General features: G+C 44.6%; 1 protein-coding gene across 5 annotated transcripts in view; it reads right to left on the minus strand.

Annotated features, from left to right (window-relative positions):
- Window positions 1-19,187, minus strand: part of RAB11FIP4 (RAB11 family interacting protein 4) — a 98,639-nt gene that overhangs the window by 19,238 nt on the left and 60,214 nt on the right. For 2 of the 5 annotated variants that reach the window (XM_030461920.1, XM_030461917.1), the window contains exon 1: window positions 8,887-8,958. The exons of 1 other annotated variant lie outside the window; for it this stretch is intronic. In XM_030461920.1, the coding sequence (XP_030317780.1) occupies window positions 8,887-8,919 (33 nt within the window). In that variant the 5' untranslated portion in view covers window positions 8,920-8,958. Of the gene's footprint in view, window positions 1-8,886; window positions 8,959-9,167; window positions 9,258-19,187 lie in introns of those variants that run through there. 2 more of the 5 variants (XM_030461918.1, XM_030461919.1) reach the window with 2 other exon arrangements.

Raw genomic sequence — 19,187 nt, forward strand, 5'->3', positions numbered from 1 at the left:
CAAAGCCTGCTTCGTGGTTCCTGCTTTCTGGAACCTCATCTTGATTACGTATCAATTAAAATAAGACTCCACTCTCCTTATTGCAACACTTTGCTCTTGCTGTTCATCCCCTCCCTCCCCTTCCTGCCCCATGAACAATACCCAGGACAAGCTGTTTCCTATTCACTTGTCCAGGAGGGACAAATACAATTTCTTATTTGGGAAAAAAAAAAAAAAAGAAGCAAGCCTGAAGTTTTACTCTGTCCTTTGTTTGATATGCAGCAACACAATACTGCTTGACACACATAACTCCACAAGTGAGTCCTGCAAATGCTCCACTCACAACAGTTCCACTCAAAAGCTCTCCCTCAAGCTCCACCAAGCAAGGCACCTTCACTACTGCACAAGCTAAGACAATCCTGCCTAAGGCTTAGTTTACTGACCCAAGGAATGAAGCATTTCATTCCCAGATACACCTCATACTCAGTCCCAACTGCTCTCTGCCCTGCTCCTCCCCAGGAATCCCCAGGCCCTGGCAGCCTGACACCAGCACAAGCACCAGCTGCCCCTCTGTGGCAAGAGCATTCAGTGAGATGCTGTTACAAGGCCCAGCTTGCAGCAGCCTGGCTTCAAGCAACTCCACAGCCTCTGGACACTCTTTTGCTAGAGCCACAGTGGCTTAAATCCCCTTTAACAGAACCACTGACATTCTATGTAGATGACATCAATTTTTTGCAGTGCCCTTTTCACCTCTACATGGGAAGAGTCAGCCAGAATCAGGCCTAATGACACTGCTGCTCTTTGCCAAGCACCTCGGGATCTACAAAGAGATAGCACAAGTAATTAAGACCCTTTTAGTAGGTGTTGAAAAAGTAAATATTGTTAAGAGCAATTAGGATGTTTCTGAAATAACCAGGAGTGTTTGTTTAGCTAATGTTTCCTGGAAGTTTCCTCTTTCAAACCACCCCATAGGCACAGAACTCTTGTTTCTCTTAAAAAGTTTAATGCCATAAAGCACTGAGTGCCATTATGCCATTGCACCAGCTGGTAAAAGTCTGAAGGGGAAAACCAGAGGGGCATGGAGCACACTGGATCCCTGAAGCAGGAGCTTGCACATCAAGGGAGGAAAGGAAGTAACAGCTCTGGCACAGCCCTGTCTCCCAGCTGGCACATCTTCAGACATCACTTGCTTAAGCAAGTTTTTACAGCAGGAAAATCTCACTGGTACTAAAACAAATTAACACAAGAAAGTAAAGGTCAAGAAGATCATGAAAGAATCCCTTTCTGTTCCCTGTAGGTAACACCACACATTTGCCTTTTCTAATAATAGCAGCCTAGATGCTCTTAAAAAGTCCATTAGCAAGTAAATGTGCAGTGTCATCTATAAAGGCTTTATTCTTTTTCAAGTCACTTTCTGGCAGCCTAACCTTCACATATTTACTTTTATTAGAGTACTCATCTATAGCTGCAGCACAGACTGCACTGTACTCATGCTGGGCAGTACCCTGCATTCTTTTTCTAAGTGGAATTGTTCTGTTCCTAAACTTTCACTTCTAAGCCCCATGAAGCAAAAAAGAAGAAATAAGCTTTTGGAGGCAATGACCCATCATAAGCCTGAACACCTGCTCTACAGCTTCTGAAATGCCTCACTGCAAGACTTGGAACCCCTCCTGGAAGCTGGTCCTCCCTCTGCTGATCCCATCCTCGAGCTGTGGGAAGCTCAGGGACTGGCTAAACGAAGAACATGGGTCTGCCAAGCTCCTTTGAGGAACCCCCCTCATCTGCCCTCTGCTCCTTCCTCACAGCAGGGACAGTGGGCACCACGCAGCACACTACAGCCTGGGCTGCCAGCCCCCCCCCCCCCCCCCCCCAAATCTGGCACCTACCCCACAGAGCTGTGCAAACATAGAGGATGTTGAGGAAGCAAATCTCAGCTGCTCTTCTGAGTACCTGGCAGCCAAATCATACTCTGAAGACCCCAACCCTTTCACAGCAAGCAGCACAACAGTCCTGCCAGGGAGGCTGTCACGGTTTAACACTGACCCGGCAATTAAACCGAATAACAGATGCTCTCAAAACCACCTTTATCCTGGCCCAAACCAGGACAGAGGCTCAGCTCCAGCAGCTGCTTATTCATACTTTTAAGTGTTCAAGGTTCACCTACAAGCAGCACTAAAGATCACCATTTCACCAAGATGTATAGAAAACAGAACCAGTGACAGCCACTGCATTCAACCCTGTGTACCCCATTTCTGTAGGAGGGAACCACACGCTTAGCTGGTAAGCTTTGAGAACCAAGGGGTGGGGAATTATCAGTAATACCACAGGGTTTCCAGGCACAAGAACACCACTGAGCTGTCTCTTCAGCTCCCTTGGCTAAAAGCACCCTTCAGTGCAACAGTCACAATTACACATTTAGCAAAAAGTTTTAACAGTTGTGGCTTAAATAACCAGTAGAAGAAAAAAGACAAAGCACCTTAAAAAAAAAAACAAAAAACTAATCCAGGTTAAGAAAGCTCCAGCAAGAACTCAGAATTGGGGTATGTCACTAGTAAACAATATACAGGCATCCACACCTTAATGACTAAACCTGTAAGATATTTGAAGCTGTAATTGTTCAGTGATCACAGTTTCTCACAGGACCATACTTTCAATTATTCCATTTAGCACAAGCTGCTCACAGACCACACCTAAGGAAATTAAACTCCTAAAACAACAACAAAAAAGGTTGACTAGACAATTCAAGCTCTCATATTTAGTTTATGTATCCACACTACTTCATGCACTAAATGAGAAGTTGGCAAGGATAAGTGTTATTCAGGTAGCCCTAAAGGAGCTATCTTGAATTTAAACAGATGTTAAAGATTGGGAGACACTTCTATCCTGAGTCATTTCTGTTGAGTGTACATGCCATTAGCCAAAGCCAGTAAGAGAATGAATTCTGACTACCTACGTGTGAATCACTGTGTTTTTCATTCTGCTAAGCAGCTTCCTTCTTTGTTGGCTGAGTCAAAAGAGATGAAGTTGCTGCTTTTGATCTTGGAAGATTCATATCAAGCCCCCCCCCAAACCCTAAACGTTAAAATACCACCAACACAACATAGCTGCTGATAGCTTTAAACCAGTACTTTGCACTTTATCTAATCAGATGCTCAGGATAACTCCAAGTGCTTCACAGGCAGCCAGCCAGACGTTTGTACAGGACTGTTGAATATTCAGCAACAGTTTGCTCTATAGAAGCACCTGCTGCCCAAAGACCCAAGGCCACTTCACAGAATCTAATGAATTCCCTTCCTCGAAAGAGGCAATTGTGTGGCTGCACTGAAGCCAGATGAGTAAGCACAGCCTGCCTTTGCACAGCCACCCCAAACAGAAGCAGGAGCCAGAAGACAGTGTTTCCCATGGATTTCTTCTGATCCTTGTGGGGCAGGAAAGCGACAGCAGCATTAGGTGGGTATGGGAATGCAGCTCTGTCTTGCCCTCCAGTGACCTGGCTGGGCTTTACAGGGTTGGAAGCAATCCCTAAAATATGCATATAAAGCAGCTGAAAGCTGGTAACTTGGCTGACAGGCTACATGACATGCCTACATCAATACTTCTATGCTGAAGAGCAAGTCTAGTTAAAATTCCCTCCCATCACAGTCAAATCACCAGCACCCCTGACACGTAGGCAGCCTCACAGTATTCTAGAGGAGAAAAAGAAGAAAAGAGGATCCATGTCTGCTACCACTGGGCAATTTGATTAGCAGGAGCTGGAACCATCACACATGACCAGAAACAAGAAATGCCACATGCACATCAGCCATGGAACTTCCTTTGTCAGGGTCAGGCCCCTGACCTGTGCCTGCCCAACAAGCCGAATCCGTTAGCTGGTGGGAAAGGTGAAAGTCTGAGTTCCTGCACCATCTCAAACCAGTTTCTTCCCAGAAAAAGTGCAGGAAAAGTCACTTCACCAGAACTGGAAGTGAAGCAGTGCCACTTGGAGGTGTGCCAGCTTGGCAGTCCAGGTGAAATGTTACTGTTGTACCCCCACCACCAAGAGAATCCAGGGTCTCTAGGCAGTCACTGCGATGGAAAGCAAATGTTCTTTTAATTACTGGGTAACAAAGACGGGTGCAAAGCATTTCTCACCCATGTGTTCTAGAAACAGCCACTCCCCTACAAACGTTTGCATATTTACACCAAGAGGGCTATGAACTTTTTTAAACCACAGATTCTCCCCCGGTGTGTTTCTTTCCTTTCCAGTTGTCAGACAGAGGTGGGGAGGTGTTGACTTGATCGGACTGGAAACAGAGGAAACTACGTAAGAGGAAAATGCAGAAGCACCAAGCAAGACCACACTACTGCATCTGTTTCCACAAGGAAGCTGAGCAAGTGACTGCAGGCTGTCACCCAGGCAGCTGTGGCCCAGCACAGGGCAGAGCAGGGACTGGCACAAGCAGGTGGGTTGGGGGAGGAAAAATGCTCCCATCTCCTGCTGCAGCATGGAAGAACACCAAGTCTCCCCATGGAGCTGGTAGTTTACAATCTCTGAGTTCAAGATCAGTGTTCAGACTGTGGTTATTTTACTAAGCTGTTCAAATAAGCTATTATAGGGCCACAAGTTAATTTGTTCAATGCAATAATTTCCTCTGACTGTTTACTTACTCAGATATGAGTATCTGAAGGTCAGTTTAAGGCAAAGGTGCACACATTGCTGGAACTGGAAGGGACTTCCAGGGGCAAGCTTATTCCTAAAATTCAAATCCAGGATCAAGTGCTGGACAGCATCCTGGAAAGCTGGTGAAATGTCCTCAGGCTGAGGCAAGCTACGCCCGTGCTGCAGTGGACTGCCAGCCTGCCTTTCCTTTGCAAGATAACATCTGTATCTCATACAATCCTGCAATTCAAGGACAACAGGTTTTGGCTGGAAGACCAGCCTTCAGCTTCTGGGCTGTTCCTGCTGAACTGCACGTGCAGAGAGCACAGAGATTTTGAAAGGCTGCTTTGTGCTCTGGATAAGAAGTTCAGACCAAGGTGCCTTTTCTAAGGCAGAAGAGAAAGGCAGTGTTCAGCCTCAAGACAGCCAGGGAATGGCAGGGATCAGGAGTGTTTACACTCTGCTACCTGTCACTTTAATTGGCCATAATAGACATGCCAGATCTCATCATGCACAGGGTCTAGAAAGCACTTCTTTTCACAGGTCATTGCTTATGCTCTGAAAGTTTTAACATAAAAAGACTTTAGCAGACTGCTTATTTGATCTTCCAAAGAAAATGGAGAGGAAAAAAAAAAAAAAAAAAAAAAAAAAGGGCTCTTTCCCATTACTTTGAAGTTGTGTCTCATCATCACTCCCCAGGCTGCTTCCCACCACTGGGCATTACACTCATCAGCCATCACTCTGCCAGTACCCCCGTGCAGGAACATCCTAGTCTGAAGTGTTAGGGACAACACTGTAGAATGTACTCTTGTACAGGATGCTCTTTGCAACTGGTGGTTGCTGCTCAGGAGACAGCTGAGCTCACACACTAATTTGTTTTCCTTTACAAGTCTCAAGGTCACAGTCAGGTACTCAGTAAACAGCAAAAACTTGCATCATACTTGCCTGCAGGTGCTGCAGGCACATGGCTGAAGAACTCCTGAAGCAGATCTTGTGATACTCCAGACCATGGCTGGGTGAGGAGGAAGGTACTCCTGGTACCTTCTGGAGCAAAGTTATGCACAAACAGTGAGGAGAAGAAGCTGTTCCAGGCAGAAACAGTTCTGCTTGTGTCTAAGCTAATTATTTACAAGAGCTCTGGTCTAACTCCCTTCCCCCAAAGAATTTGGAAACTATAATATTTGTGTTTCTTCTCTATACTACTGCAAGTCCAGCCTCCCCAAAAGACATGGAAATAAAGATATTTAAAGAAAAAACAAGATTTTTGCCTCACAAATCTTATTTCTGTCTACCCACCCACTGGGGTTAGGTTACATTGCAGTCTCCAGAGGGAAGGAATAACTGGGGAATGGGAGCAATTTCAGACCCCAAGAGGTAGAGAAACATCTCGAGTTTCCCCAGCACAGTAAGAAATCCAGCCATGCCTGATGAGGAGTAGTTTATGTTGGCAAGCAGAGGGAAAGCATTAAGGATGTGGGTTTGCTCTAGTTTATACAGAAACACTTCCCGGAGCTCATTGGTCAGCCTGAATGCAGACAAGCCTAAAATCTAATTTACTTCATGTTTAAGAAATACTGAAGTAGCTCTGAAGAGCTCTTCATTATGAAGAAGGATCTCCAGGACTTTGGCTGCACTTCAGCTGGTGACTGGGCAAACCACAGGTTAAGGTGTATCTGCTGCAGGAATAACTGGAATTGCAGCCTTTAAGCAGCAGAGTTTGCAAGCACTGATTTTAAAAAATTTTCAGTCTCCCCATCTAGTTATAAAAGGCAATGGTCCCTTCCAATGCAAACCATTCTCTGGAAAAAAAAAAAAACCAAACCAACAAAAAAAGGCTCTCCCAGACCTGCCCTCCTGCTTTTTTATTTTCTTACAATGAAGTGAATGCACTTAATTGTAGAAGGGCTGCCAAGCACATCATAGTGCTTGACACATTATAAACACAAATTAAGAACCCAGTGATCATAAACTCTGGCACAGTCAACAAACAGTTTTTTCACTTCCATGGTAAATTACAGAACACAGCTTATTTTAGAGTTTATAGCTACACGTAGGCAGGAGGTGTTCCTACCCTTGGACCTGAACAGACAAAGCAGATAGGGACCAAGTAAAAATAATTTATAAGAACACTAGTTTGCACACTGAAAACAAGATCTGAAGCAGAGCCATTTTCAGAGATGCCTCTCTTTACCAGCAGTATTAGCTGCAACTCTGTGCCCAAAGCACCGTTTCACCTTGTCAGGAAGCACTTCCAGAGCCTGTTTGATGTTTCCTGCAGTTATCAACCAAAAACACTGTAGGAAGAATAAAAATAATGCTGCAATTCAGAATATGGGAGACCAGTTACCCAAACATGGTGAGAATTTGAGAATCTTAAAGTTCAGATAATGGTTAACAATAACCCATCATTAGTTTTATAACCATAAAAAATATTTCACTATGACACTGCATCCAAAAGAGGGAGTTCAGCTCAAGCTACGCTCAGCATGTGTAGCAGGACTGGTTAATCAATAACTGAAGCTAAGCTATTCTGTTCCCCTTGCCATTTCAGCATGGGAAATTTTACACAGCTAAGATCTCCCACCCTTAGTGGTGGTAAAAGTCCTGTCAGGGCAACCACAGCTGAGAAACATCTGCACATCAGGTGGCTTCTGGGAGACTTGCTGCTGTTTGTAGTAATTCTTCAAATAACAAAGTTAAAAGAAGCCCATTAGAAGAGGTTTTACAACTGCTTGAAGGTTACCACATCCAGCATCAGGAACAGCTCAGTTCTCCTCCCAGATCAGGCAGATGCTGACAAACAGCCAGGAGAAATTTCACCATCTCCTCCTATATCCAGTTGCGTGAGTAATACTCCACACTACTGCACATATCTGGTGGTGATACCATGGCAACCTCTGTTCCCAAAAATCATAAGGATCACAGGCAGAAACATCCTGTGCATCTCCAAGAAGTATACACTTCACTTCTTCCTGAGAACCAATAAATTATTAGGGAAGGGCAATCCAGTCCCATCACTGGTGAGAAACCATGCATTCAGCACACCATCTGACTGGTGAGAGCCTTTGATATTGATATTTGACACTGCAGCTATGATAGCATATAAAAAAGGACCCAAAGAATCACACATTAGAGAGGTATAACTGCTTGCACACAGGTACCATGAAGTCCACATTTAGGGAGCCTATTCTGAACCTATTTCAGAAATGTTCTCTTACCTCTCCCTCCTCCTTCATGTGAGTAGTTAAATAGGACAAATAACACAAGGTCTCTTCAAGATAAATTATCTGTGCTTCCAAAGGCAGTAACATTATAAATCTGCCAGAACACATGAAGATTCTTGCTACTATCAAAGCAGCAACATTAAACTGCCACCCAAAACCCAGCACTAGCATGGCACAGAGTGAGGACAGTGTTTACCTGCCCCAGAATCTCTGCCACAGGTCATTTCTTCTCCGTGACAAAAAGCACAACTCCCTGTCTCCATTTCAGAGACTTCAGGACGAAGAGCCCCAGACCAAGAACATCTCCTATGGTCCCACCACTGAAAGCTTCAGAGGAAGATCTCTGCTGTGAGCTTCTTTCTTGGGCTGCCAAGCACATGCAGGAGAGGCCCAACACTCCTCACTTCAGCTCACCAGAGGCAGGGCCACTTCACTGACTGCATGAGACCAGCACAGGTCCCACATGAGAGCTACATAGATCTATAGTTTAGGGAACAGAATGTCATGACAGCCACACACTAACCACAGATCATTTTTCCCCGGCTATGTCACCAGCATCCCAGAGCCAGCGAATTCATTCAGAACCACAGCTGGGTATGAAAAACATTCAACAATAAGTAAGGGCAAATCCAAACCCATCACCAGTGCCACAGAAAATAATTACAGAACAAGCCTCTTGCTTGCATTCCCCTTTCGAAAGCACTCGTTTCTCCTCTCCCCCTTTTAAAGATTTAAAGCCCCGATACTCGGGCGTCTCCAGGTGACAGACCCGAGTGCTGCACAAGCTACAGGAGATCCCTCTCTGCCGGGAAGATCTTCCCAGACCCCCCCAGGTCGCTGCCACAGGCGGTTTTGCATTTTCCCCGTATTACAATATTACCAGGACCTTCTTACTTCCACAACAAGCCCAACCTTTCAGCGCAGACGACTCTAGAGCGGAAAAAAAAAAAAACAAACCCAAAAACCCAACAACACCCCTCCCTAGGCAAACAAGAGGAAAAAAAAAAAACAAGACCCAACAAACCAAACCCTGTTTCGCTCTACCTGCCGTATTTCCCGGATTTCAAACCGCCCCATGAAAACGCAGAATACCGCAGCGGGAAGGTCTCAAGAGATGCTTCCTCCCCTCCTCAACCCCCTCACCACCAAACCCCGCTGGAATTCCGTCACGCAAGCTCAGCTGCCCACCCATCCCCTTTCCCTCACGCCGCAGCCCACGGCGCCGGTTCCCGCTCTGCCCCCGCTGGGGGGCAGAGTGGGAACCGGCGCCGTGGGCTGCGGCGTGGAAATCCCCCCTACAGCACCGCCACAAACTTCCCCCTTACCCCTCAGCAAGACACCAACCTCCTCCCGCCTTCAGCTACGCCGTACCTGGCCCGGCGCCGGGATGTCGGTGCCGTCCCCACGCCCCGTTCCCGCCCTCACGGGGGGAGGCGACAGGCGACCGTTGGCGGCGTGCGCGGCCCCGCCCCGCCGTTGCTAGGAGACGCAGGGGGTGGGTGGTGGTGGTGGTGGGTGTGTGGTGTAGGCCCGAGGTGTCGGTGTGGGGTTGTCTGGGTGTGGGGTTGTCTGGGTGTGGTTGTGTGTCCCCTTCCCTCAAAACAGGGACGCTTTGTGAGACGTCTAAGGGTGGACTTCGGATGAGGTGCAAAGGGGTGAGGAGAAAGCGGCCGCCCCGTGCTGGTGGCGGTCGCGGGAAATGCTGTGAGTGCGCTGGGAAGGAAGAGAGATCCCGAAGGAGGGGGGGGGGGTTGGGGGTAGTGATGTGGTTGGCCTTGATTTTAAATCCCCTCAGTTGCAAGATAAAGCAAAGTGAAAAGGCTGAGAAGGCACACACCGAGTTCGTTATTTTATATTCACCTCGCTTCTTTCAAGTTGTGTAACTTTTTTTTTTTTTTTACCCTGGTAAGGGTTATGTTTACCGTGCTGGCAGTGCTAATGAGGAAAAAAATTAAAGAAATAAAATCTACTTCTGTGGCTTCACAGTAGAGGACTCAAACCCAAAGAGTAGTATTCAAACATTTTCTGCAAAACTCCTGTCCAGGAACCAAACTGTGCCCTTCCCAGCTGCCACGGTTTTCATACGCAAGGGAGGAAACAGTTCGATGGATTCAGGCAACAGATGAGCTCCTGCATCCCAACCATAAAGACACAGTAAGGTTGGGAAAAGGAAAGAATCCTTGCCACTCCATCTGGACATATTCCAAAACCTGTTCTTAAAGTTAACTTTGGGTGTTTCCAAAGAGCTACGCAAAGGTGCTTGTGGTGTGCTTCTGTCACTGCTCACGTACAGAGTTACAGAGATGAGGCATGAAAGATCATTTAAGCACTTTATACTTCTCAAGTTTTTTTGACTTTACCATGTCCAAAGAACAGACACGTCCTGAAGAGGAGGGCCCAGGACTTACTTGGAGCACAATATAAGGAAATTACAAGGAAACAGACCAAAGCAGGCAATGACAAGCCCGCTGGCTCACACATCTCCCAAACCCAACTACCAGCTTAATGACACCAGTCCCAGGCACTGCCTAACATTGCCTTCATCTTCATCCCAGCCAGCAACTTCTAAGTGTAAAATATTGTTCTTTGAAAAGCAAAAGAAGATAAAAGAAATTCATTAGCCACAGTTCTTATAAGCAAAGCTTAAAGCAATTCACTGAACTTGGCCCTTTAACCAGTTCATCAAAAGAAAATGAAAATAATTCCCTCTCTGCTGAACAGAGAGACATTTGAAGGGTGGGAGATGCCTTAGGTTTAGTGTAATAAAGTGTAACAGCAAGGGATGAAAGCAAAGTGCACCCTCAGCCAGGCACACTGCTGTCCCCAGAACTCAGCAGGGCAGGGCTGGGGACAGGTCCTTGCAGACGCCTGGGACACAGCAGACCCCGGGCTCCTGGTGAGGGGCTGAGGGGCTCCAGAGCCTTTGAGCTCAGTTCTCCAGGGAAGCTGAGCAGAGGCCAATAATGGTGTAACAAGGACCAGAGCTGCCTCCCAGAACTCCTCCTGTTCATTAATCTAAATTAACGGGGAAGCAATTTTTACAAGACAGATCTGGGGACAGAGAACTTTGCTACTTATTCAATAGGACACTTCTAAAATCTGCTTTTCCTTTCAGTATTCATTTTGAAAGAGATAGCTGTATGTCAGGAGTTCATTGCAGAATAAGTAACAATCATATATAAAATGATTATTTATACAATACATTTTAATGGTTTCCTGAAAGATGCAACTACGAAGTGTTTGTATTGCTACACTGCTCAGGCAGTATTACAGCACACTGTGAAACAGTTCCTGATATTTAGAAAATTATTAGCTAAATCAGCTATACTTTGAATAGCTTGTCATGAGCAAAATGGAAAATAAATGTTGAACAGATAAAGCAGCAACAGTTAAAACTAATATTATAATGGAGATGTTAAGAGCACAAGCACAGCTGGTATACCTGCTACAATTGTATCAGCATTCTACCCAGGCTTTGCTTATTATTTATTCCCATTTATTACACAGTTATAATTAAGATGGCATAAATGTCTCACTGATAAAAGTGTTCCTCAGTAAAGGTCCTAGAAAATGTACAGCTTATAGACAATCACTTCTTATTAAGGAATAACAATATAGAAACTTTACTAGGTAATAACCACAGCTATAATACATGTCCATTTATCACTTCATTAAAGCTAAACCTAATTAAGTGAAGATTGTTACAGGCTGGCTTTGATCTCCATTGAGACAATAACCTTATTTTCTACATATTTCATGGTAATGTGATAATCTTCTGTTTCACATGAGTTACAATTTGTTGCCTACAAAGGGAAAAGCAGAGCCTGCTGTCCTGGCTGAGGGAGGGCTGGTGGCCATCACTGCCTTTTCTTAGAGAAATGAGAACTCCATCAAGAGTGACAAAGACCTTTCACTGCTTCATGCTTAAGAGAAGTGAGGGTGAAGAGGAAGGGCTGCACCTCTGCATGAAATGCCCAGGAGATCAGCTGTGGCTTGGAAGGAGTGGCAGCTGCAAGCACCACAGAAGGAGATGTTGCACCTTACAGTTTTCCCAAATGAGATTGGAGGTCTATTCTCTTGTCATGATTTCAGGCAGCTGAGGAATCTGTGCAGGTTAGAAACAGCTCAGATGAGCACAGACATTGAAATATGCTCCATACTTCATTCTTAGTTTGCATGGCTAGGACCTGCACACTGATCCTCACAAACATATTTTCTGATTCCATCAATAGCAGACTTCCTGCTTCTTGAAGGAAAGTTGTGCAATGACTGATGTGCTCCTCTAGGACCATGAAAGCTGCCCCCCTGCAAATGGCAGAGCATTCCCTCATGATTTCCGTTTTAATTCATCTCAGGTTTTCTTAATCCCATCTGCCAAACACCTGCTTGGACACAGTGATGTTTGCAAAGTGTGTGTACTCTTAGTCCTGTCCAGGGTTTGAGGTTAGGATAGTGACATCTGCCTTTCTGCCCCATTACTACAGGAAAGAAAAGAGATGGCTATAATCATATTTGGGTGCTCTGAGGAAGATTGCTAAATACTTAGCTGGGTGCCTAACCAGCAGTCACTGCTGACTTCCAGTAGCAGCCTGAGTTCCTGCCAAACCCAGGGGTTCCTGGCCAGGGAGTGCCAGGCAGGTACAATACTGAAAGGGTTTATGGCAGAGCAGCTGCTGATCTTGTACAGAGCACTGCAATTCCTTCTGGAGCAATTCTGAACAAAGGCTGACACCTCCTCTGCTGTTCCAGAGGCAGAATCATTCCTCTGAATCTCACTAACATATCACTCCCAGACTAGTCACTCTAATGACATGAAACTGGAGCTGAAATGCGAAGAACAGAGACTAATTAATAATGAAGATAATGAGATCACCAGAATGTATATACTAAATCTTCATCCTAATTATCCCACGAAAGCTGACAATTCCAATCATGCTTCAAGAGCCTTTAATCGTGCTCTCTATGATGAATATTGGTGGCTATTTTGCACAGATACTCATGTAAAAGCACCTTTTGTGGGGGTTTTTCCCCTGCAATAACAGGTGCCCAAGTTAGTACTTCATGTAACTGCCCTGCTTCAAAATGAGATATCACAGACGAGTAATTACAACTGGTGTGATCTTCATCTCTAGATCTACTTTCATCTCATTTTGGAGTGCCTCCTTGGAAGCAAATGAATGAGACTGGTGTGAATTACTGTAGTATGATTAGGAATCCCTTTTATTATGACAGAAGAACCCATAAATGAGCCCTAATTAAACTAATTTCTGGAGAAACACAGGGAGCACATAGTCCCTGCCCCGAAGATCTTACAATCAGATATGCAAAGACAAACTTTGAGGTAGGGAAAGGGAGAGAGGGAGTGCAGCATGAACTCCTGACTACAGTTTGTTTCCATTGATGTACTTTAGAAAATGGAATCTTCCCCAGAGCAAGGACAAGAGAGTCATAAACGGTTACAAAGGTTTTGTGAAACAAAGATTCTGCTGTTAAAAGAAGAAACAAGAAGATAAGGAAATATGTGCTTTGCTTAAAATGTGGCAAAATTGCTAAAGTTGCTGTACATGAGTAACCTCTGCTCACTATAATGTGAAACCCACACCTCCAGAGCTTAGGCTGCCCAGCTCCAAGTGAAGACCCCTACCCACTAAGTGTGCACTGTTAATTCTGTTAATTAATTTTAAATCAGAATCAGAAAGTCACTAAGTAATCAGAAGAGAACAACCATGAAGATGTATCAGGTGGAGTAAATTAGTATTTGTGCTGTACAAATTTTGGGACTTTATGGGGGGGGGTAGCTTTCTGAATTGCTACCTAGCACCCCATCTTTGCACAAATATGCAGTAAATGAAACTGCCTCTGCTCTGCGTGTCTGTTGGCATCTTGCACATTGAGTAAACGGCCTCACTTTTGGGGTAACACCATGACTAGTTTGAAAGAGAAGTCAAGAGCAGGCTAAGATAGGATGAACCCACGAAAAATGTGGAGCTGATGAGCTGAAGACTGTAGAGGGGGAAGAAGCAGGCATCATTTACAGGAGACAGAGCCTTCTCTAGTTTCCTCTCTGTCCCCCCATCCTGGCACCCCTGGAGGAGGTGAGGAGGTCAGCTGCAAACTCCAGCTTCCAGGGAACATTGCTCTGGGGGGAGCAGGCTTAGCCCAAATCTTGCTCCCACTCATAAAACCCAAGCCCCTTAAATAGCTGCAGAAATGCTTATTTTAGCAAGTAAGGAAGCAGCTCCTTAGACTGTATACCATGGGGGTCTATTCTCCCTTTGATCCCCATCAGTAAGAGCAGAGTTCTTGCTCCCGTGCTGTCCTCAGCAATGTGGCAGGCAGCCTGGCAGATCAAACAGCACAGGTCAAGCCAAGGGCTGGTAACATGAGGTCCCTGGGCAGATGAGAGCACTGAGGGCAGGATGGGGTCAGCTGTGGGTCCATTAGCATCAGCTCCTTGGGCCTATAATGAAGTTGGACCTAACTCTGCTGCTTGCAATTACAGTATAAAGACACTTCTGGGGACTTACCCATCGTTCTCCCTAGTGATGAGCCACTGCAACCTCTTTGCCATCACTAGGTTACATTTTGGTTGGTTAATAAGGCTGCATTTCGAGAGGTTTCCTGTGTTCCTCTCCAAAAGCCTGGGGGACAATAATTCAAGAACTGAGCATCTGTATAGGTCTGATAATGTAATAGAAGATGCACACCACTCTGAAAAGCAGTTTATTTTTTGCTCATCACTGAAAATGTATCATTAGTTTTTTCATATGAAGTTCTGGAGATGTCTTAAAGCAGTAGCTGTGAATCCATTGTTAAAGAACCTTTGTCAAAAGCACTACAAAAATATGCTAGGCACAAAATCTGTTCTATTTAGCCTTTGTCCAAATGCCAAATAATAAAAAAATAAAATAAAACAACAGGCTACAGGACAAAATTCAATGAAAAATATGTAGCCTGTCTCATAGAAATGGGCTGGGAGAACTGTCCAAACTGAGGGCATGGTCAAAGTCACTTCACAGAGGAAAGCACAAAAGACAGCTAGGAAAGTGTGAGCATCCCTCTACCTCCTAAACCCAAGGTGGAACCAAGCAGCTCCCTGTTGTACCAAAAATACAGAAACATGTTTTCTCAGCTGTCTCCATTGGGGCACATCAGCTCAGCTCCTCTGAGGCTGGAAAGACCCAGGGCTTTATTGGTTGGTTTACCTGAGCAAGAACTGGCCAGGAGTGAGGGAAGCCTGGAGATGTGGACAGAGCAGGGGGTTCTGGCAGCCCCTCTGACAGATGTGCAGCTCTGCTGGATTCTGCTTTGCATGATCTGTAAAAGCCAAGCTGCTGGCTGAAGACACATCTTTTGGTAAGTTCAGCTCTGAGCATATTTTCATTACTTGGTTTTAAGCTTTTAGCCCCTACTCTGCATAATATGGTTCAGAGAGGAAAGGTAAAAAAAGAATCAACTTGCCAGGAGTAGAATAATTCATGCTCACCAGTGGCTAATACTTCTCACATGGCACACAGCTAACAGACTATCTTGAAGCAATGAAAAGCCTGTACTGAGCTCACAGATGCAACTCTACTTTAGTCTTATTGCTGGTTTGCATTAACATACCTCTTTAATCACACAATCACATACTGTTTCCCCCTGGTCTGGATTTGTACAGGACACAGGGTGGATGGTACTCAGTTTATCAGCAATCAGGCTTTAGTCTCCTTGATCACAGTGGAGCTTCATGTCTTATTTACAGCTACTACTAACAGCCTGCTCTGGAGACAGGACTATTTATTTCTCCCAAAGCTTTTCTGTGGTGTTCATCACTCTGACATCTGAGTGCTCTGCAAAGATCCATTCATCTTCATAAAGCCTCTTCAGAACGAGAGAAGATGGTATTCCCATTTTACAGATCAAGAGCTGTTATGCAGACAGATTGAGGTCAAACATTTCCACTCTGGATAGGTCCTAATGTGAAACGTCTCAGATCTGATTTTTTTTAATTTATCTTCAAATATAATGCCACAACAAAAATATGATGGTTTGTTTGTTAAGAGAGCCCTGCCTGGCTCCTTGTGAAGACAGGTATTACGAGAGGAGCAGGAACTATAAGTGCTGGTCACCAGAAATAAGGATGAAAGCTTTTTGACTGGCAGTCTCAGGAATACTGAAAACCAACCCAGATAACCCATGTGAATATGAAACACATCAGGAGCCTTCAAAGAAGCAGCAAAATATACCTTGAAAAACTATACACACAGGAAGTTTTCTCTCTATTTTACAACATGGGACCAAATCCTGAGAGCACAGTTTAAGACAGGAGGAACTGCATTTCCTCCTATCCATTTCCTGGGGTTTGGCACATTAAGCATGGACAAAACCAGCGAGCTCTGTAGCATAGAAGACCACCCTGGGAAGGAAGGCTTTTGTTTTATTAGTGTGTTAAAAGCATCTGTGGATCAAATGTGCCAGTATCACTTTACAGCATGGAAACGCTGCCCAGGGGACTCTCAAGACTCATCTTTTCAAAGGCTGATACCTCTTTGTCAGTTTTAATAAAAGGCAGCTACAAAAACAAAGTGGGCCATGTGGTCTCAATGAAGCAGACACCGTGGCAATCAATAACAGCAACAATCTGCCTGACTTGCTGGGAGAATTTGCTTTTAGCAGCAACATCTATATAACAAGACATTGCTTAAGACCTCCCTTCGATTTTGCTTGGGACAATGAGCTCACTGTGCCCAAAGCACATCTGTGCTTATGGAGATTAGCAAATCCAGGACAGTGTTTAGACTGATGATGTGACCCTGCAACATACAATGATAGATCAGAGGTTGTAGGATGTTTGATCTTCCTCCTTTTGTCCTAAACTCGACACTTCTATGTCTCAAAAGAAAACTTCTCTGACAAAAATTTCATTGTTTTTTGTTGTGCTGTGGGATCTTTTTAGTTTTTGTTTTTCTTTTTTTTTTTTTTTTTTTTTTTTAATGCAACATAGACATTATTTTCTGCTGGTGTTTGACCATTTTCACAAGGTGAAGCTGATGTAGCTCTGCCTGTATCAGGGGCTCAGGGAATCTGCTGTCTTACAGCAAACTGTAACCACTTGAGTGCCAGCACTGAGCAAGGCAGTGCCATGCCAGCTGAGCTGCCTTCTTCCATTGTCACCTGTGGCTGTATGGTGACAGCACAGTGTGACAGACCCCAACATCCCAGCCCCCTGCAGTCACCATGGATACAAGAGAGACATGAACTGGTCCATTTCTCCATTCCCTCTGCATTGATGGTGACACTGTGGCACTTGGCTGTATTCCTTCTCTTTCACTTTTCAGCAGATTTCTGGCTTCACCAAATGAGGAACCAGATGTTTTCAAGTTCCTTCTGTCTGAGAGACACTGGAACATTTGTGAGCAGGGGAGCTGCCTGTCAGGTTAAGCATGTTTCAGAAACCAATGTTAATAAAATAATCTTAGTCTAAGTTGCAGCTGTTGCAAATTTGTATATGCCTGGTTCAGGTTTTAATAGGGGTTTAGGCTCTTGAGGCATACAAAGAGTCAGGAATGGGCTCAACCATTCTGGTTCTATCCAGAAAAAGAATTCTCATCCTTGGTCACAGCTAAAAATAGCAGCCATCAAAATATTAATATATGGGTGGAAAAACCCAGCTACTTTCTATAAGTAATGCCTACAAAGCATTTCAGGGGCATGGTTGGATACTACAGAGAGAAGCCCAATCTCAGTAGGAAACATACAGATTTTAATTTAAAAGCCATGCATGGACAGTTTTATCAGCTGAAATACAAATTGCATTTTAGCCTTAACAACTTAGTACAGACATCAACATCAACCACTCCTGCACTTTTCTTTAACTCTGTGATTTGTGGTTCCTATTCACCACCTGTTTGCATTCATATTGAAATCTAGCAAGCCAGGTCCTTCCATCAGCTCTGCACTGCAGCAAGTCAATTTTCTGTAGCACCAGAGAATGACAACTCAGTACTTTCCATGACATTTAATTTTTTTGGATTTTAATCTTGTCCCTAAGAGACAGGAGCTGGTAGCCACTGCTGGTTTGGGTTTTTTTGAAGCTCTCAGATACATAGTAAGATGACTATCAGTAGAAAGAAGGAAAAAACCCAAGATGTTTGCATGGTGAAAGTGGTGCTTTGAAAAATAACCTTCTACACCTCCAGTGAGGCAAAAACATAGAATAAAGAGAAGATACATGTAGAAAACCATTTTGCCAAAACCTGCAACCAGAATTATGCCCTCTTCCTTCACACCACCCATCAGTGATCTTTTTCTTGATATTTTATTCTGGTACAAACCAAGACCCAAATCCCAGGCTCCCTGGGGGCATAGCACTGTACTGTGAAAAGCCAACTGCATGAAAACCAAGAGCTAAGGCAACAGAGTTCACTGAACATCAAGAATGTGAGCAGCAAAGGGGATTTAGTTAGAAATGGAGCACCTATGAACAACGTTGTTCATAGAGATTAATGGACTTGCCTTGCTGACCAGGTATTTTCACTCAAAGGTACATAAAAAGGCTTAGAAAACTGTCTTGATACTACAGCAAACAGCTCTACAAGGACCATGGCAAACCAACCACCTAATGCAGAGAAGAGAAACCAATGGGGATTTTCCTTGTACAGTCATTTCATGTTCTGCCTGTAGCACTGGTCCAGCCAACTAGAGACAGAGCCTTTTGGGACACAAAAAGCCCAAGATCCCAGACCACAAGACATAAAAACATTTCTGTGCACTGATTGCCTCCTCACAATAACCTCATTATCACAGCTGTCAATCAACAGGACAAACCAGTCACTAGCATGGGAACTACTGATAAAGAGATGCTCACCCTCAATTGCATTCTGCCTGGAACAACACAAGTGATGGCAGCTTTAACACAGCAACAGGCTCCTCAAAGCCAGCGTGGCAGTCTGGCTCCTGGCTCCTTGCTGCAGAGGATGGGTCACATGGAAAGAGTCCCTTTGGCTCTGTGTCACACTACCAGGGCTACAGCCCCTTCAATTCCATACCCAACTATTACTCACAGGGGGATAATTGCTGAACAAGCAGAGACACACTGTCATTTAGATTCATGTCCCACATGGTGATGTCCTGTGATCGGGGCCCCTTTCCTTATGGATTTGCCAGGAGGTGAATTTTGCATCCACTTGTTATCCCCCTTCATAAGTGGCTATCCAAAACCTGAGTATTACTAAGCACTCACCTGGTCTGAGACCTCTCTGTGTTTTATGCAAGTCCTTGATTTACTGATAAATGGTAATACTACTGAGATTCCTAATCAGACTGAGCCAAGGCTGAATTCATCACTTGTGTCCAGGCCTGAC

Source organism: Calypte anna, chromosome 18 (genome assembly GCF_003957555.1).
Source record: "Calypte anna isolate BGI_N300 chromosome 18, bCalAnn1_v1.p, whole genome shotgun sequence".
Lineage (NCBI taxonomy): Eukaryota > Metazoa > Chordata > Aves > Apodiformes > Trochilidae > Calypte > Calypte anna.